The sequence below is a fragment of the Hylobates moloch genome, unplaced genomic scaffold (genome assembly GCF_009828535.3).
Source record: "Hylobates moloch isolate HMO894 unplaced genomic scaffold, HMol_V3 SCAFFOLD_19, whole genome shotgun sequence".
Lineage (NCBI taxonomy): Eukaryota > Metazoa > Chordata > Mammalia > Primates > Hylobatidae > Hylobates > Hylobates moloch.
This window is the reverse complement of record NW_026652294.1, coordinates 76,570,870-76,591,440: the sequence shown is the minus strand read 5'-3', so window position 1 is coordinate 76,591,440 and position 20,571 is coordinate 76,570,870. Positions and strand designations below refer to the sequence as shown.

The 20,571-nt window shown below is 41.3% G+C and overlaps 1 protein-coding gene and 1 non-coding gene across 11 annotated transcripts in view; one reads left to right on the top strand and one right to left on the bottom strand.

Moving 5' to 3' along the window:
• The window catches only part of SMARCA2 (SWI/SNF related, matrix associated, actin dependent regulator of chromatin, subfamily a, member 2), a 182,490-nt gene that overhangs the window by 145,842 nt on the left and 16,077 nt on the right, over positions 1-20,571 (top strand). For 8 of the 10 annotated variants that reach the window (XM_058431519.1, XM_032138930.2, XM_032138931.2 and 5 more), the window contains 2 exons: positions 4,379-4,596; positions 13,073-13,126. In XM_058431519.1, coding sequence (XP_058287502.1) covers positions 4,379-4,596; positions 13,073-13,126 — 272 coding nt within the window. Of the gene's footprint in view, positions 1-1,158; positions 1,262-2,517; positions 2,614-4,378; positions 4,597-13,072; positions 13,127-20,571 lie in introns of those variants that run through there. The other 2 variants (XM_032138941.2, XM_032138939.3) reach the window with 2 other exon arrangements.
• LOC116459516 (U2 spliceosomal RNA) lies at positions 5,456-5,646 on the bottom strand. The gene has a single exon (XR_004245570.1). It is a non-coding gene; the product is annotated as a U2 spliceosomal RNA (small nuclear RNA).

The window sequence follows — 20,571 nt, the reverse complement described above, 5'->3', positions numbered from 1 at the left end:
CTGTCTGAATTTTGGAATCAAGTTTGGTGATGTGTGAGCTGTCCCCAGATAGCACTAGTATAATGTAATGGTCTTAACCTGCATTCTTTAATGCTTAGCCCTGGGCTCTATAACCCCACCCCCATGCCCAGCGGCATCCCAGGGTCCTCTTCTGGAATCCAACTAGAGTTCCTAAGGGAGGCGGATCCCCAGAGGGAGAAAGAGAAAGTGTCAGTGGACAGAAATACGATACTGAAATAGCAGAGTTAGGGTTTGAGTACTGACTTTCCCGTTTCCCATGGAAGAAATTTCCATGCCTTGTCTGGATATCTTTAGAATTGCTCCTTTCAGTGTTAAGATGGTTTGTTCCACTGTAAGGGCTGTGCCACATGGCTTGGTGGACTTGGAGAGGCGGAGGTGGAAACAATGCGCAGGAGTTGGCTTGAGGCTTTTTGTTTGCGTGTCCCTGTTTACCTATTCATAATCATGGATCCCCTCTGCTTTGTGATGTTGTGAACCACGCATAACAGCACCTCTTTACACCACCGGGTTGAGAAGAAGGCGCCTGAGGCTGACTTTCTGGACCTTCCGTCACGGACTAAAAGATGTGGTTGGTGTGTGTCAGGATGAGAGGGCCACGACTGGACCCACGTGTGGCCGCTTCCCGGGTCTGCCATGTGCTTTGCTAGCTGCAAAGTGTTTCCTTTGAAACAGCTAATCCTGCATGACTGTCTCCTGCATTTTGTTGTCAGAATGTGCACGCTGCTTTCATAAGAACTAATTGAAGAGGGAGCTAGTTTGCATCTCGTTCTTGCACACCCTGAGTTATGAAAAACATTTCCTTTTAAGCAAAATTGAAAGAAAGAAAAGAGAGAAAGAGAGAAAGAGGGCCAAAAAAAAAAAAAAAAAAAAGGTTGCCATCCAGTGGAGGAAGGAGTAATTCCCAGCTTCATTCAGGAAAAACGCAGGCTGAAATATGCTGAACTGTTTTAACTTGACTGGGGATTTTTACCACCATATGGGTTTTTTTTTCGTGACATCCGGAGCCAAATGGGTGCAGTGTGCCTTTAAGAAAAGAGGTGCCTCGCTAAACTTCGCTGTAGTTGTGTTTCACCGTTTCGGTAGGGAAGGAAAGTGTTAATTTCTTATTTGTACACTTTTTTTCCCCGACTTCCTTCCTATTCACTTCATTAAATCTAGAGGCAGTTCAGCATGGGAGCCGTCTGTATGTTGAATTAGGGCTCGCACTCTTGCGCAACACGTCACCAGTCGGAAACTGGGGGTTTGCTTCTGTGATTTATTTCATTATTGTGCTGGTAAAAGGTTTGGAAGGGAATTCTTTTTGGGGGTAGTACTTTAGCATTGTGTAGCAAGTTTTGGGGTTTTTTTGTGTGCCCCCCCCAACCCCCAGCGCTGAGTTTGAGTCAGTTGAGCCAGTTTAATAAATAATTTTTTAAAATAAAAGAACAGTTTAAAATCTCCATGAATAATTTTACTTACATGCAGGAGTAATCGTACTCTACTCTTGATGTGCGAAAAGCATTGGGAAGTGTTTAGTGAATTGATTTCCATTAGAAAAAGACCCTTAGAAATCACAGAACATAAAGCACTGCATATGGATGTGTTTGGGGTCTTTGGGGAGGAGGGAAGATGTTTTGTAGCTCTCTGCATTCCTGCATAAAACCTTAGTTTAAGGGGAATAATGGTCAGTACTTTGTGTGTTTCCTTGTAATTCCAGGACCTAAATTTAATAAGAATCTGCACGTATTAGCAATTGTAATAAAAATTGTTTCAGTTGTTCTGTTGGCAATTTAATTTGTTTTCGCTTCTTAGCTACTCACAGATTTAGAGATTTAAAAGTACAAATATCACAAGCTTATGCTTTTTCCCTCTTTTCAAAATTAAGGGGGGTGAGAGTAGAAATATCCTTTTTACAACTCACCCCAACTTGATTTATCCCACTGAGAAGAAAAACAGTGAAAAATTTTACAGCATGAAACTGAAAGTGAAGTGTTACAGTTGTTCTGGATTTTCTTTAAAGAGCAGAATAACATATTATATTAAAATATTTGAATCTTAGAACATGTACATTGCTTTTATTTACATGCATTTAATTTTTTAAAAAATTGTCTTCTATTTTAAAAATCATTTAGACTGCTCCAAACCATGCTGCTATTTTTTAAAAAATAAGGTATAAAATACCAAAAAAGCATACCTTGTTTTAGTTTTTTAAAATAAATTTGAATATTAATTTGTTTTCTTACTGGCTTAATTGCTAAAATGCGAGCAAGAATCAGAAACCACCTGAGCTAAAATCTCTAATTCTGCTGCCTGGAATAATAAGGGGAAAAAAATATGATAAGTAGTTGTCAATATTAAAACAGGCTGAAGGAGGAAGCCTTCGGGCCTTGTAGTAGGTAGAATGAAACAGCAGATTTGAGTATCCACAATCCTTTCAGTATTAAATTTTCAGTAAAATAAAATTACTTGTATATGAAAACATAGCCTTTCCCCAGCTCTCTTTTTTTTCCTGATCAGCTGATGAAGAGACTAGCAGCTCGCTGCTTTGCTGGCTTGTTAATTTTATCCCCACTAACTGTGATTTCCGATAGCCGGCCTGCTGATAGTGGTAAGGTAAATATCCTTTTTCGTTGCCGTCTTGAAGATTCAGTAGAACTACATCCCAGGCATGTGTAGGTGTGTAACACATCAAAAGCCGGTGTTCTCCGTATTTCTGTGTGCAACTGGGTGCTTGAGGAGAGCAATACCATTAACTGTTGACAGCCTTGCATGCTGTATTTATTATTAGCATGTTCAGCCTCCAAGATATGCGGGACAATTTCCTTTTCTTAATCTTCGCTTAGCTGCAGTGTGTTTAGCTGTATAGTGGGTGTCCTGCTTTTAGGCAAATGAATATTAATGCAATAATGTGAAGCTTTTTTTTTTTTCCTTTTCCTTTTTCCTCATAACTCATCAGATCTCGCCTCCTTCATAGTGGTTATCTGAACACTGTAGGATCGTGATGGAAATTGTCTTTTGATTATTAAGGCCTAGGCTCAGACTGTCCCTTAGGAATCTGTCTGTGTGCATGTTGCTTCTATGGATTTGCACATTGGAGGATGCATAGAAAACATATTTTTTTAAAAATCCCACTGGCATTTTTAACATGCCAGGTTGTTTTGTGTTCTGCACCAGGTTTTCTTCACAAAACCTTTCTTTTTCAGGAAGCATTGTACATAAGTGAAAGAAATTATGTCTGAGCTGTAATCACTCTTTATATTGATTGTTATACTCACATGATCATAAATATTAGCCATGTTTGGTGCTGTGGAGAAATGAAGGTAATTGCCTTATGATTAGAGCTCTTTCAGCTACGAGAAAGGATTGATTATCATTTGCATACTGGAGGCAATATTGAGAGGCAGGAGGAACAAATAACAACATTAGTTATTTTGTGTGAGAGAGTAATCTCAAAATGTAATTTAAAGATTTTTTTTAGAAAATTTCTATGTTCAAATTTTATGTTCTTTTTTTTTTTCTTCCTTTGCAGTATTTTTCCCCTTTATTTTTCTTCTTTTGAGTTTTGAGATTTACCAGGAAAAAAAAAAAGTTTAAACTTCTGGGTCTGTCACATGGATCTTTTAGCCCTTTATGAACAGGTTTCTTTTATACCTGGTTGTTTTTATAGCTATTTTATTATCTCTCTGCATTAGTGCTGCTGGCTCTGGTTTAAAGCAAGCGTTTGCAGGTAATTGGAAAAAAGTGTTTATTGTTTGTGAGTGTGTGTGTTCTTTATCAAATGATTTAAGTGCGTTTACCAAGGAATGTGGCTTTGTACTTTCCCGTTTCCTTGTTTACTAATTGCCACGTTAGAACAAAAATCTAGATGGAATTTTGATTTATATTGTTAATCATGAATAAATTGATGCAAAACCTGAAGAAAAGGTCAAAGCTTAAATGATCGTGTGGATGTATTCTTAGGGATTTTTTTTTTCATAACCCACCCCTCGTTTTGTTTACCTTTTCCTTCCCTTACAGTAATGAGAAAATTAGAATCTTGTTCTTAAACTGAGCTAAAATTTCATCTGGATTCAGTTATCATCAAACACTTGAATTTATAGATCTTTTAATATTTGTCATATTCTTCTTTACTGTGAGTGTTTTGGGCCTTCAATGTGTTTTGCTCATGAAACAGACTTGAGTTAAAGATGCATTTATCCAATATGGTAGCATTCCTTTTTTCTTCTTCCTCCACTGATTACTGTTAACTTTTACTTTTTTTTTGTTAATTTCTTTCATTTTATTCTAATTGTTGGAGCTATATATAAATATACACATACTTTTTTTGTCTTGGTTATTTTCTTGTCTTGAATTTTTCTCCTTTGTTTCCAATGAACAGGCCATTGAAGACGGCAATCTGGAGGAGATGGAAGAGGAAGTGCGGCTTAAGAAGCGAAAAAGACGAAGAAATGTGGATAAAGATCCTGCGAAAGAAGATGTGGAAAAAGCTAAGAAGAGAAGAGGCCGTCCTCCTGCTGAGAAACTGTCACCCAATCCCCCCAAACTGACAAAGCAGATGAACGCTATCATCGATACTGTGATCAACTACAAAGATAGGTGAGTGTTTGGTTCCTTCACCTTGATCATCTCTCACCGAGACGCTGAGTGGCGCTCCCTGAGGAGCAGGAGTTGTTAAGTTATGCACTTAGGTTTTATTAAGGTTCTTTCTAGTTTGTGTTTTATGGCTTTCTCTCTTTGTACCTGTTTAAAATGGCCACTATTGCTATTTTGTATGATGTTTCATCAGGTATTATTTAAGATAGTTGAAAATTTAGTTTAGATTACAAAATTTTTAAAATATCTAAATTAGAAAAGGATTCTTAAGGACCTCTGAAATACCATCTGAAAATGAAGATATTTCAGATGAAAGGGATTGGAATGTTGGAGTAATATTATTTTTTTAATTGAACTGTTAGAGAAAGAAGAATCCTTATATATTTAAGGGAAATATTTCATGTTAAGACTGTTTAAAGCAAAATAGATGCTTCATAGTAAATACAATTTCTTCTTTCCTTCCAACACTTGAATTTCTGAGCACTTGAGTTATCTCTTTCTTCCTAATACCACATAGTCAGCATGGTCTTTCAGCAAATTTACCTTTTTCATGCGATTTTTGGATACAGGCTTTGAGAAAGCTGTGCAGGACACTCCTCCCAGGCCATTTTAAACAATGAATAATTATTTGAAAACCAAAGACACTGTAGGGTTGTCAGTCAGACCCATATAGTAGATGAACTAGTTAGGCTACATTTTGGTTAGTTAACTTGGTTTCCACTTCATTATCACATGGTAATGTTTTTATTTGAAGATGGCTTCTCGTTTCAGTTGAAAAATTGACAGGAAACAGACATTTTCGCTCAGTTGCACAGTGGTATTAATCAGTTTTTAATTACCAATTGAAAAAAATGTTTTCTTAAGGGGGTGCGTCATTCCTGGAGGTATTACAGTACCAGGACGATGTGCGGAGTGGATGGAGCAAGCTCCTGTTCTGGGTCCCTGCTTCCAAAATCCACTTAACGTATTGTCCTCGGATAGAGGAGGAATCAGGTATTAAGCATGTAACAACAGATACTACACTTGATCTTAGCCAAAAGGCTGAGAAGCAGTTAGTTACCAGAAATGTTTGACATTAACTAGCGTTGCTCTGTACACCTGTAAGTGTTTAACATGAATAACTACGTTGTGTTTTTAGTTTTTCATTATGGCTTTGCTGAATGCATCATAGCAGGAAAGAAAAATTATTATAAAAATTAAGTGGTATAAAAAGCAAGAAACTTTCCACCATGGGGTTTTACTGTTAAGCCTTTCTTATCTGTAAGGAGTTTTCAGAAATGGGGAAAGAGGAGTAGGTGGAGATGTTTGTGAAAAGGCCAGAATTTCTTGCTCCGTTTTGCCCACCAGGTCTCTCAGATTTTGTGCTATTTTCCTTTTTTCAAAAAATAAATAAGTGCATCCCCTTTAAGGCTTCTGAAGTGGCCAGAAGGGCAACCCCATTCTCTTGGGTTTGGACCAGCTGTTCATTAATGAAGGGGAATGACAGCAATCCAGGAAGGAGATTTTGACCACAAGTCCATGCTTTGTCCAGAGTGAACACGAAAACTTCCTTGTAAACCATGAATCAGTAACTCTCACGTTTCTAATCACCCCCCCAGCTCCTCTTGTATATTTGCCATAGAAAGGGACAGTATTCTAGAAGCCAGCTTGGATTATTATGCCTTATTTCCTCAGTCCCTGGTTTAAAGCAAAATATTACTAAGTAGAGAGCATCACTCTGTATATACATCAAACTTTTTTGCCTTTGTCTCAGGAGAGTGTAATATCTGTTTCTCTGACCGGATGTGCTGTGATGTGTGACAGGCATTTTGTTCATTTCTTGCTCAGTGAGTCAAGGGCTGTTGTGACATTGAGATGGGCCAGGAAAGTCCTTGGAGGTTGAGAAGCTTAGGCCTTTCATTCTAAGGTGATGGCTGTGTCTTTCTCTTGTGACATAAAAGAAGTCACCAACAGGTGGACGACATACTGCCAACAGATTTATTTGGTTTTATGTTTTTTTGAGGGGTGGGGGTCAGCAAATATATAAGCCTGGAGAGATTTCTTGCAAAAATTTCCCTTCCGTGCCCCACCCTTTTGAACAACTGGAAACTCTGGCAGCACTTTGCCCAGCTCTCCCTAAGCTAGCAATGAGTAGGCATGAAGAAGTGGCCATCCTTTCACTGGCAGCATCGTGCTCTAGGTTGCCACCGTCTCCATCACTCTCTATTATCTCTTCAGTGTGGAGTGGGTCACCATTTACCATCACGCTTTTTATGCCTGACTCACTTCATTCATCTGTATTACCTGCTGGCTCCACAGCCTTTGAGTTTGGTATACATGGCTATGGGCTGACCACTTTCCTAGAAACCATCCAGAAATACAGAGTGGTAGATCATATGCCTTAAACGTCAGCTAAGCATTGCACAGTGGTTTAGAGTACAGACTCTTGCCTTGATTTAACCACCTGCATGTGAATCCTGACTCTGACATTCACTAGCTATGGGACAGTTGAGTAATTTACTTAATCTCCCTGAGCCTCAGTTTCCCCATCCCAGAATCCCAGAAATGGGATTCATTACTGTGCCTGCCTCTAGAGTCCTTATGTGTCATCAAGGATTTAATGTAACTCAGGTTCTTTGAACAGTTTCATTATTAATAATCAGCTTTTCAGACTTTGGGGCTAATCAGGTAGGTGAATGGACCTCTGAGCACCAGAAAGAAAGTGTCCTTGCTGATGCTGATTTCCATGGTTTTATTTCTAGAAACAGAAAATGCAGTTTCAGTGGTACTGTTAATTATGTCTTTAGTTGTACTGTAGGTAAAGGGTATTTAAATATTTCAGCATGCGGATATTGAGTAGCTTTTTCTTTTTAACTTTTCCTTGTTTTATTTGCTTACTTACTTTTCCTTAAAAAGTGTCCTGGTAAGACACATTCTATTAGCTCCCACATTTAGACGCTTTCTGGGGAGTATGTACTAAATTTCCCACCACTGAATGTTTCATATACATTTCATGTTGGTAATCCTCTAGAAAAAGCACTAACTATTTATATTTTGTATTTCTCTTTAACTTGGTACTCAAGTAGGAGGCACTCAAATTAGGAGAGCCTTAATTAGATACAGTATCATATTTTTGGTTGGTTTTAGAAAATGCTGTGGGGAGATGTACATTTCACTGTGTTGAGATTTTTGCACCATTAAAGTCAGTTATTTAAATAGTAACTCAACCCACCTGTGAAAGAAATACCACCTGTGCTAACCTCCTTCCCATCACTTTGGTCAACTGTTAGGGCTCTGACAGTCATGTAGATTAACAGCGTATTAAATAAGAACAGCCATTTATATTTAACTGATATATAAGAAGAATTAATTAGCTCTCATGAGACAGTTGTTTAAAAGTTCATGCGTGATTCTGGAGCAGATGTATCTTGATATTTTCATAAAGAACTAACATCATTTATGTGTGTGTTTATTGCTTTTTAGTCAGTGATAGGACTTGTTTTTTAAAAGGAGGGTGCTTCTAAAAATCTGACCCTTAAGAGCCAGATGTTGTGTAGTTCATAAATGTAAAATCCTTCTGCAGGAACTGCTGTTCAGAAGTAGTACTGGTCTGCTGCTACTGGCCCCCATCATTTTATTTGCACAAATAGAAAACTTGATATCAAGTAGTCCTGGAAGGCTTTGTTTTGACTTGTTAAGCATGCTTTGTTTTCTGCTTATTTAGAAGCTTTTAAAAACTCATATTCTCAGTTTATGTAATATTTAACCTAAGACTGTTCTTTGAGAAGGGATTCATCCTGTTTGCATTTGTACCCTTGAAAATTGCCCCTGGGATGAGATGTAGAATTAGATGGTAAAGAGGAGAGTCCGTGGAGCTATTTCAACTCTAGAGACGTGGCTTTCAGTTACTTGGATAAAGAAGAGAGAGAGATTCCTAGAGACATTATTAAAGTTGGAAGGGACGTTTAGCTCTGCCTGGCCCAACTTCCCACAAAACAAATAAGTCCCCCTGCACCACCTCTGGCATGTGGTCATCCACCTCCATGTGGACACTCCAGTGTGAGCTCCCTGCTTCAGAGCAGTTCTTGACACCAAAGGACAGTTCTAAACACATCACCATTTCCTACATTAAAAGGGATGCAGCCATCTGACCCCTGGCTATTTGTTCTACTTGCAACCTCAGAGAATAAATCTGCTCTCATTCTGAGAAATATCTTTTAAAATGTATCCACAAGCATATCTACCTCAGGACATTCTTCTTCAGGTTGGAACACTTCACTTTGCTCTCTGAGTGACGCGTAGACATTGGCCACATTCCAGTCTCCTAGTGTCCCATTTAAAACATGGCGCCCAGAACTCCAGTGGGGTATTCTGATCATTAATTGCAGGGTGGTTGGCTTCCTTGTTCTGGACACCAGAATGCTGTTAGCATAACTCAAGGGTGTGTTTACTTTTTCCAGCAACCTTGACACAGAGTTAACTCATTGAATGTGTGACTTGTTGAAATAACCCCCACTCCCCACCCCAAAACACACATACATAGCTCTGATTTCATATGAATACTGCCAAGGTTAGCTTTCAACTAAGCATAACTTTTTTGAACCTATACCTACTGATTGTATTCTTATCCCTGTGTAGTTTCAGCCTTACTACTTTTCATCCCATCATCCTTGCATGATGCTGTACCTCTAAATTTTTATCTGTGTAAAAATTATGTTTACTATGTTTACGTATCTAAGTTTTGTCATCGAAAGATTTGATATAAGCTGTTGCTTAGAAACTTAGACAAAGGGCAGGTCTCTGTGACATACCCCTGAAAATCACTTCAGGTTGACGTGAATATATTAACCAGTAATCCTTAAGGTTGGTTACCCATCAATGAACTCATATAGCCATGCTCTCATGTCAGCCACATTTATCCTTTCTCAGCATTATCAAGAAAGGCCAAAACCACGATACACCATGGCTAGCCTTTCCAATCTATCCACCTAGAAACCCTGCGGAAAAAGTGAAATGAGGTTAGCTTGCCATGGCTTTTTCTAAGAGACCTCCTGCTGGCACTTAATGATGTTATTTATCTTTTCTAAATAGCCCTGTGGCATCTGAATAATTTCTTCTAAATTTTTACCAAGGGTCAACATCAAGTGTAACAGTCTTGAATTTTCTTTGTCATATTGAAATTGGGACATTGGCTTATCTCTCGTCTTCTGATTCCATTTTTATGCTCTGTGATTTCCTAAATGTTATTAGCAGAAGCAATCTACATGCTTTTCCAGGATGTAATTAGTTTGCAACTGGACACTTGAACTTACTTGAAGTGGCTTGATATGCTCTTTCTATCAACTCTCCTATCGGGAGCTTTTGTTCACCGTTTATTATGCCTTGCTTTTCAAATCTGAGCATTGTTCTCATTCCTGAAGAATCTGGAAACAGAAAGTGAGTAAGGTGTCATCACCTCCTCCCTATCAATTGTTTGAAGACAATTTTTTCAGAAGCAGTCCACAGGAGGACTAGCCCTGCTGTCTGTAAAAGGGTTTGGACATCAGGTCTAGTCTTGAAGATGGATGAGGCAAAGCGATGGATGAGGCAGGAGATACCTGCCTGGTCAGTCCAATTGGTGAACACAGCTCCGGTGCACAGAGGGGTGGCAGCCACGTGGCTCCTGCCTGCCTGACACTCTTCAGTCTCTGCTGTCTTACCCTAGCTGGGAATGTGTTCTTGCCGCTAAATCTAATAAGCCTTTGTGGTATCTCTGGGAATTGTGGTAAGACTCAGCTTGTCCTGAATTTTTAGTTCTCACATTGGAGAAAATCATTCATTCTTTCTAGAAATATTTCCTTCATTGTTTTCTTATTTCCAGGACTGTACTGTTGAATATAATTACAGAGTAAAAGATTCCATGTACTTACCCCCACTAGCTCATCATGCAGTGGAAGAGAGAGCTTTCCTATGGGATATTACTGAAGAGGTAGCTGGCCTGGGGAATTCAGGGAAGTAGGGGTCATATGAGCCCCATTATCTGAGGTTACAATGACATTACCTGGTACTTATAATCAATTTAGGACATTATAATAACATTTACCTGGGAAAATGAGCTTTTTTTTTTTTTTTAGACAGAGTTTCGCTCTTGTTGCCCAGCTGGAGTGCAATGGCAACGTCTGCCTCCTGGGTTCAAGCAATTATCCTGCCTCAGCCTCCAGAGTTGCTAGGATTATGGGCGTGCACCACCACGCCTGGCTAATTTTGTATTCTTAGTAGAGACAGGGTTTCGCCATGTTTGTCAGGCTGGTCTTAAACTCCTGACCTCGGGTGATCTGCCTTTCTCAGCCTCCCAAAGTGCTGGGATTACAGGCGTGAGCCACCATGCCCGGCAAATGATCTGATATTTTATTACATTATAGCACCTTTCTAAGAATTTGGTAAACTACAAACCTGTGGACTAATTATACTTAATTCCTATACACACTGAAAAGTAATTTGAAGCATTCTTTCTCATTTTGAGTAGGGCTGAAACTCTGTTGAAGGCCCACATATAATCAGCCCATTCTCCAGAAGGGCAGGGCTCTTATTTAAAAATATTGCCTTGTTCCAAAGCTTTCTCTGTCTCGGAAGTTCTTTATTTGAAGCGCGTTAGGTATTTACTGTGTCAAAGGCTTTCCCACGCTGATTATCATCTCAAGGCTTCATCAAACCAGTGGATCTTTACACTGGCATTCATACTGTCTTTCTAAAATAAGTTTTAGTAACAAATATTTTAAACCAAATCCATGTCATTATGTATTTATTATTTTTTGTTGCTTTGTTTTAGGGTTTTAAAAATTTGTATTTTTTTTCCCCCAAGCCAATCAGATGGCTGACCTGCATGGACTCCTTGTCAGAATGATTTGAAATTGTTCTGCTGGGATCTTTGGTTGTTCAGAACCCATTGAGTTGTAATCTGTGTCGGTCTTAGATGGCAGAGCCATGCCTAGCTTCTCTGAGTTATTTACAGTCTACTCTGTGAAGTGTCTGAGGTAGTACTTGTTTTCAGGTTTTCCTCCCATCACTCATGCACATTCGGAGATGACATGGTCTACTTAAGCTTCTGTGTCTCCTTAGTCAGCACCATCATTAGCCCAAGGTCCTAAATGTGAAATGATAAACACTTTCCCAATTCTGTGCCTTATTGCTGACCCTTAGAGTCCCCTCAACCTGCTCCTAATTGTCCCTGCAAGACACCCATTCATCTGCCTCCTCACACCCTGTCTTCCTGAGGCCTTTGCACTGCTGGCCTGGCCTGGCAAGCTGCAGGGTGGACTGCGTGCCCTGCCTCCAGTCTCTTCCTGTCCTGGCTTCTTTCTGAGGCACCTAACTGGTCATTTCATGTTGTGACTTTAGAACTCTTCACAGCGGCCTGTTGCTTACCCGATGATGAGCAGACTTCTTAGCACAGGAGAATGGTTATCTTCCACAATCTGAACCTCCGGATCTTCCCAACTTTTTTTTCCAATGCGCCTCTCCCAGCTCTCCTTATATTTCGGACATTCCAAAGAACTCTGTATATTTTGAAGAGAGCATATGCGCTTCCACCCCCCTGTTGATTGGTTTATGGATTTATGCTTTTCCCTCTCTGCAACACCCCGACTCTCCACTGACTCTAAAGCAGAACGGGGCAGTGACTCTGAGAAAGGATTTATACGTGGACAGGCATAGGCTATGAATGCCAAAGGGTGCTGTCTACACCTGGAGGGAGATCTAGAGGGTATGGAGGGTGTTCCCAGGATCTGTGAAACCCGGCAGCTGCTACCCTGCCACCACACAAAGGGACACCAACATAGCAGTTTCAAAAATCCTCAACTGAAGAGGCTTTTCTAGAGGCTTGTAGAAGTGCCCAAGACCCCAGGTGGTGGTTTATTTTCATTTGCCACTGAAGATCTTGAATTCAGTGATCTGTTGAAAAGGAATAGAGCTCTTGGAAGCAGAGCTGACGAGTTAGATGGTGTTCAGACCCAAATTGGCTGATGCTTGGAATACCTTCTCTGTGCAGGCTACTGTAACAAAGCACTTTGTCCTATTTAATTTTTATGACTTTCTGAGGTAAGTATTTTCCCCATTTTACAAATGAGGGGCTAAACTCAGATAGACTAGCACTACCTTCCCAAGATCACACGCACCTCTAGCCAGTGGCTGCCTGTCTTCCACCTTCTGGAACAGTGAATGGAACATTCACTGTATAGAGGAAACAGGGTAACAGGAATTTCTGTGTGTGATGGAAGTAGGAAAATCCCAGAAAGATTAGGAAATCCACTTTCCCCCCATTTTTAGAGAACTGTGTTAGTTTTCTGAATGAGGTTCCAAACATAACCCCGTGTAATCTTCCTAACAAGGCAGGTTGGTGAGGAGCCTGAGGCTTGGAGAGTAAAATGACTTAGGCCAGGGTCACCCAGCCTAGGAAGAAGGAGCCGGGTGGGGACGAGAACCCAGGTCTTCTGACTCTAGTGTTCTTTCTACTCTACCGCAGGTGTAACGTGGAGAAGGTGCCCAGTAATTCTCAGTTGGAAATAGAAGGAAACAGGTCAGGATCTGTCTTGTATTCCCCTATCTCTAAATACAGGTATCCCTCGGTACATGAAACAGATTGAATCATAGAATCGGCCTTTCGAAGCAAATTTCTTCGGTCACCTCCTGATCACCCCTACTTGGCGTGCGGGATAGAGGCACAGATACTCTTACACACCTGTCATGGCTTCTGAAGTTGTTTGTGCTGTATTTTCCTCTGGCTGTGTCCATTCTATACATGCACTTCTTACAAGGGTGTTGGGAGCCCTAACTGCAGCATCTTGGAGATGGGTTTCTGTTGCTTCCCCCTCCCTTCCAGCGCAGCTTCTGTTGTATGTTCCTTGGGCCTCTTTAACTCTGTGCTGTCTTGGTTTAGAAGCTTAATGCGAAGCACCTGTAGTGACTTGATCTCCTGCGAGACATGAAGAAGCGTGCATGTTCACGCTGTGTCTGCATTCCGGAGTTGATCATGGCATGCAGAGGGCAATTGCTGAGTTGTCTCTTGTTTGTGTGATGGGTTGGGTTTCAGGGTGTGACTCCCGGGCCTACCTGTTGTGTGTAGTCCCAAGCATCTGAAGCCAGTCTCTCTGAACCTCTGTGTGCCTTTGCTTCTGTTGGGTAGAAAGCAGAAATGCTTTTCTCCTAGAGGTAGTGTGAATATTAGATGACATTGGTTGAGCTGGAGAGATGGATGTGCATGATACGCCAAGGCTAGGGGCTCTTATTAATATAAGAGAGATAACATTTCTTTCTCCCTTTCAGTCGACCTCTACTTAAAAAAAAAAGTTGATACAGTGCTTTACCATCCATATTTCAATTTTTTCAGCTGACCCACTAACATCCTTTACAACATTTTTTCCGCCAGCATAGGATCAAATCTAGGACTGGAGAGAGAGAATTGAGGATGTATCCTGTATTTCAGAATGAACACAGATCACTGGTTGTGGCATTCTTCTTTATATAAGGAGATTAAAAACTACGGGTGATTTATACTTACCCATTTTTGTGTAGAGATGAAACTGTCGGGCAAGATTGTCAATTTTTGATGTTTCTTATTGCAGTTCAGTAAACAATGACGAATCCTGGAAACCAGGCACATAAACTATAATGTCCATTGAGAAACATCAGGAATTTTGTTCTGTATTTGCCATTATGAGAAAGAACTCAGTCTGGATTCTGACTTGGAGATTGGAACAACAAATAGTTGACTTTAGAAGTTTGGGCAGTTCAAATAACCAACTTGGGTAAATATTTCCACCCCTAATACCTAGAAAGGAGGCCTTATGGCTAAATGGCATGATGTAAGCTAAATGCCCCGCCCAGGAAACAGGGACAGGCAGGAGCTCCTTTCCCTCTTTCCCCTCTTCCCTCAAGATGGTCATGTGACCATGAAAAGTAGATCAGTAACTTTAAAGGGTATCTATTGCAAGTCCCCAGTGTCATGCCCAGGCTTTTTGAGGGGAGTTCACATGACAGTATATGGTTAGGAACTAGATAAATTCATTTTCACTAAAGTCACATTTAAACTGTAATTTCCAGAGACATAGCAAGGGGCTTGGTATTTGCTTCCTCAGGGCTCTCTGGAGTCTGTCTTGTCCCTTGCTGTCTGTCACACACACTTCCTTTTCCCGTAAGCCTGAGCTGACAACATGGTGTTTGGAGACTGTATTACGATGAATTAACCCTTTCTTCAGAAGAGTTTTTAAAAAATCCTTGCTTCAGTGGTCGAAAGAGGCTCTTTGTAAGTACTGAAAATGGAAAAAAAAATGAATTAAATGGAGATATTTAAAGCACAATCGGAAAGAGCTATGTCAACAAATAATGCAAGTACCCGATATGAATGACACATATACACAGGGTGGGATGGGAACGGATGGGGCAGGAGTGGAGAGCGCTTCTAACTGGCTGTGAGCAGAGTGGGAGTTTCTGAAAGAGACGGGTGAAGGGAGGGTGGGTGGGGGGGCAGAGCTTGTGGTGGTATGTGCGGGAATGGGGGATGTAGCCATGGAGGCATGGAAAGTGGTCCCCTCTAGAGACTACACTGTCTCAGTGTGACCAGCTCATTGGAGACAAGGGAAGACTGGGACAGCCCGGGTGAGGCTGGAGAAGCCTGAGAACAGATCCCGGAGGGCCTTGAACACCAAGCTGAGCAGGAATTTTGATGTACTCTTCTAGGAGTGGGGTCTTGAGGGCAATCTGTAGTCATCGCAGTGACTGTTAGGAGCACCGTTTCAAGGAGACCAGCGGAGAGCACACCTGAGTTCTGGGCGTGAGCGTGCAGGGACCAGTGTGTGATGTCTGTGGTGTGGGAGAGGGGAGGCGACACCCAGGGAGCCGAGATCAGCCCTGCAGTGGAAAGTAGAGAGCCAAGAGAGGATCATGGGGATACAGTGAGATTTGTGTTCAAATCTGAGAGTCTGTGAAGGATGGATCGAAGGAGGCATACATTAGGAGAATGTTGTCAGGTAGTGGAGGAAGATAGTCCTTAAAATAAGGAAGTGGCAGTAGGTAGGAAAACAAGGGAATAAGTACTCAGAGGTAGGAATGACAAGACTTAGGGGCAGTCTGGATGTGTAAGGAGGAGAGGAGGAAGGAGGAGGAGGAGGGAGAGAACTCACATAGCTGTTGGATCTCTGCCCTGAGTGATCAGTGAATGGCGGTGCCATTTACAGAAATGCAGGTGGCAGGAAAATTGGTGTGTGTGAAGGCACTTGTATGTATGTGTGTGTGCACATGTGCATGTATGTAGTTACCTGGCCCTGCATACACCATCACAGGACAGCTGAACTCTCTACTTGGCCATTAGCAGCCCTTGATGTTGTGATTATGTTGTTAGTATTGACCACTCTGTCAGGACCAAACAACAGGCTCTTTTAGGCAAAATTTATTTTTAGTACTAGACATCTTGTATTACTTTAAATGAGGGCGAGAGGCTGTAATGATAGCTCTCAAGCCCAAGCACCTCTGCATTTAGTGGCTCTAATTTCATTATGAAGAAATTACCATAAAATAGTACTGTGACCAATTAGATACACTGTTAGGAAATTTTAGGTGTAGGTGAAGCACCTTTTTTCATTCATTCTCTGTTTTTGATAGTTTGGACCCAGAATCAAGCTTCACAGTTTATCATATAGAGTAGCAGCCTCCTGAGATCAGAGCCTGATGCATTGTCTGGTGCATGAGCATTTCATGATGCTTCCCAGAGTGAATTCTTTCAACTCTAGCCTTCCTACTCCTTCTTGGAGATTCCCAGTACAGCCGGAGGCCCTGGGAAGTCTTGCTATGAAGTCAGCTGTTTAACTGCTTAACCCTGCATCTCCCAAACTTACTTCCAAAGAACCCGCTTTTCATGGGACACTGTTACTAATCCATTAAGCTTGTGTTCTGTGGAGCACACTTTGGGAAATGCTGAAGTACAGCCCAAATATTACATTTAGTGCAGAGAGAATCTGCTCAGGGAGATGTGGACTCCAGTGCTTTATTTTGCCCTCATTACAAATATTGATACTTTAAATGTTTACTCAAATAGGCTGCTTTGACTCCTGGTGACTCGATACTTATTTATGGTGCTCAGCCAGTTATGCCCACGTACAGCAGGTGGGCAGCCCACAAATAAACTTAGTCCGTCTGTTTTCCGAGACACAGAATGATTCCCCTTATCTTCCAGCATTAGCCTGGCCCTGAAGCCCCTCTTTCCAGGGTCTCTGCCTCTCAAGCTCCAGGCCAACACCAGCATAAAGGACCCCTCTCTGAAGGAAGGGAAGGAGGCTCAGCTGGAAATAACAAAATGGATTTTCTTACAGGGCTGACACACTGTTTTCCAAACCACTCTATAAATGTTTTGATTAAAAATGGATTGCTCTGAGAGATCGCAGTTATTTGGATATATATATGTCCTTGTATATTCATGGGGGGAAAAAGTCTGTCTAATTCCTTTAGAATCACACCTAATATGTCTTCCTTGAGAATTTATTAAAACAGCCATTGTAGGAAAAAGCAGCACTTCGGTGCCTGCCACGACCCACCCATTTAACAAAGCAACGTGTGGGACTTGGGCACAGATGGAGAGGCATTTGATTTTGTCTGCGGAAGCTTTGTGCTTTTTAATTTGGTCGCAATTCAGCCAAAAGCTTTGAAGCATTTTACCATTAAGAAATGGGGAAGCAAAGGCCAGGCACAGTGGCTTACACCTGTAATTCCCAGCACTTTGGGAGGCTGAGGCAAGCAGATTGCTTCAGTTCAGGAGTTCGAGACCACCCTAGGCAAGATCGCCGAACCCTGTCTCTACAAAAATGCAAAAATTAACTGGCATACTCCAGTAGTCCTGGCTACTTATGGGGCTGAGATGGGAGGATCGCTTGAACCTGGGAGGTCGAGGCTACAGTGAGCCCTGATCATGCCACTACAGTCCAGCCTGGGGGACAGAGTGAGACCCTCTCTCAAAAAAAAAGAAAAAGAAAGAAAAAAGAAAAAAAGAAATGGGGAGGCAGGAAAGGATCAAAGGACAGAATATTCAGTGGAAGGGAACGTGGGTTCTTACATTTTGAAAGACAGGCACGCTTTGAGTCATGAGCAGATTTAACGTCTACAAGGTGGAATGGCAAAAACTGTAGAAATGGCTGGCTAACGAAGCTGCAGGTCATCCAGTGTCAGTCTATCATCACATTTAGTCAGATGGGCAGTGGAGTTCTGTACCTGCACCCACTATTATGAAATGTCAAGTGAGAAAAAGAGGGTAGAAAAGTAGCCATCCTAAGACAGCATTTCCAAAAGCCAAGTGATAGCTGACAAATCTCAAAAACATTTTTTCAGAATGCTTGTTCCCCCGCCCCCCACCCAATACACACACAAAAACACCCTCTAGATCTTATGTCCTGTTTCAAGCACCTTTGCTTTGTAGTAATAAATGCAGTGGGAGAATCCTGAAGAAATGTATAGAAACTGAACAGAAGATTCTGATGTTTGCAACATATAACATATTAAAACTTTTGTGTAATAATTCTATTCTTTTTATTTGTTTGGCTTTATGTGATAGTTAAAAAGTGCCAATTGGTAAAACGTGCTGTTTATGGTGATAAAAATAAAAGTTGGTCCTATGATCCTTAAACATCATTTCTTTGGAAAAATAAAATTAGATATTTGACTTATAGCATGTTTTCTTTTTTTATTTTTTATTTTTTAATTTTTTTTTGAGACGGAGTCTCGCTCTGTCGCCCAGGCTGGAGTGCAGTGGTGCAATCTCGGCTCACTGCAAGCTCCGCCTCCCGGGTTCACGCCATTCTCCTGCCTCAGCCTCTCCCAGTAGCTGGGACTACAGGCGCCCGCGGCCACGCCCGGCTAATTTTTTGTATTTTTAGTAGAGACGGGGTTTCACCGTGGTCTCGATCTCCTGGCCTCGTGATCTGCCCGCCCCGGCCTCCCAAAGTGCTGGGATTACAAGCGTGAGCCACCATGCCCGGCAGCATGTTTTCAATGAAGGTAACCCAGTTAAAGTGTTTGTTGGGACCTGCTTTATGGATAAAATGGTTCTAAATTACATTCAATCATAAATCTTCATTTTGGTGAATAAGAGTACATTATTATTTTTCATTATGCTTTGGCATATCTCCTTCTGGTTGTTTTTCAATGCCTCTTTTAAATCCTTGTTGAAGTTGAAGTTGTACTGCACTTAAAAGTTGATATCCTCTTTTTTTTTTTTTTTTTGAGATGAAGTTTCGCTTTTGTTGCCCAAGCTGGAGTGCAAATGGCACGATCTCAGCTCTCTGCAACCTCCACCTCCCGGGTTCAAGCGATTCTCCTGCTTCAGCCTCCCAAGTAGCTGGGATTATACGCGCACGCCACTACGCCCAGCTAATTTTTTTATTTTTGGTAAAGATGAGGTTTCTCCATGTTGGTCAGGCTGGTCTCGAACTCCTGACCTCAGGTGATCCGCCTGCCTCGGCCCCCCGAAGTGCTGGGATTACAGGCATGAGCCACCATGCCCGGCCTGTTTTTTTTTTTTTTTTTTTTTTTTTTTTTAATAATGACGTAACAAGCATTTTTTTCTTCAAAATACATAATTTTAGACTCTCTTGCATTCTATTACTTGTTCTTTCCACAACTGTTAAACATTTTGGCTGCTTTGAATTATTTATTTTAAGTAATCCTGTCATGAACATCTTGATGATTATCTGTTTCAGCCCAGAGTAGATTACCAAAAGTAGAATCATGCATCAGAGTGTGATTGTTTTTAAGACTCTGGACAAAGTCTTGGTGCCTTTCTTATTGAGCTGAGTGAACCCTTTTCAGTCTACTAACAGGGAACTTTGTTTGTCCTGGTAACTCAGGGACATGATTTATCTATAGTCCTTTATGAGTGTTAGGGTGATTTTTTTGGTGGTGTTGAGACAAAGTCGGCTCTGTTGACCAGGCTGGACTGCAGGGGCGTGATCTCAGCTTGCTGCAACCTCTGCCTCCTGGGTTCAAGCAATCCTCCCACCTCAGCCTCCCAAGTATCTTGGGACTACAGGCACACGCCACCACGCCTGGCTAAGTTTTGTATTTTTTTTTCTAGAGATGGGGTTTCTCCATGTTGCCCAGGCTGGTCTTGCATTCCTGAGCTCAAGCGATCAATCAGCCTGCCTCAGCCTCGCATAGCGTGCGGATTACAGGAGTGAGCCACTGTGCCCCACCATTGGGGTGATTTTAACAGCTACTAATTCCATGACCAAAACAAGTCTACTGCCATCCCACCCTGTTTTGCTCTTGCTTCAAGGGTCTGGGTGATTATATTTCCAAACTTTTTAGGAATTGTCACCAATCAATAGTCAATAAGGCTGAGATGAGAGATCTCAGTAGCAAATATGGAGTGCAGATACTTGTAACACCTGCTTCATGACTGGCTCACGCTTCTGCAGGCTCTCTTCATAAGTAGGGGCACTACTGTGCTCTAGTAAATTCTTCAGTGATACGTATTAAACTTCATAGGAACCTGAACCTGAAAAGCAGCAGCACACTTCACCTAGTGACCTGCAATGTTGACCCAATTTTTAAAGTTTTCTTCCCAAATGATTTTGCTATGTTTGATTGCTTTAGGGTTGTGATAGCTTTTCTGTAAAATCCTTCCAACCTCAACTGAGTATTCTAAATCATGACATCATTTTCTTACTGAGGCAAGATAGTCACATTTTTACCCTTATTAATATAAACAATTTATGTCAGCTATGGTTAAGATTTCTTTCTCAGCAGTATCCATTAGGTATTCCGGTCAACAGATCAGCTTGAGCAGGTAAAAAAGAAAAACCATAAAAGAAAAGACCCTCGCTAAATATCACTTTTCGTCTGGTCCTGGAAAAAAAAAATCGTTAAAAGACGTAACCAGTATTCTAGAAGTAGATTTCTTTTCTTTTTTTTTTTTTGAAACTGAGTGTCAGTCTTGTTGGCCAGGCTGGAGTGCAGTGGCGCGATCTCAGCTCACCACAA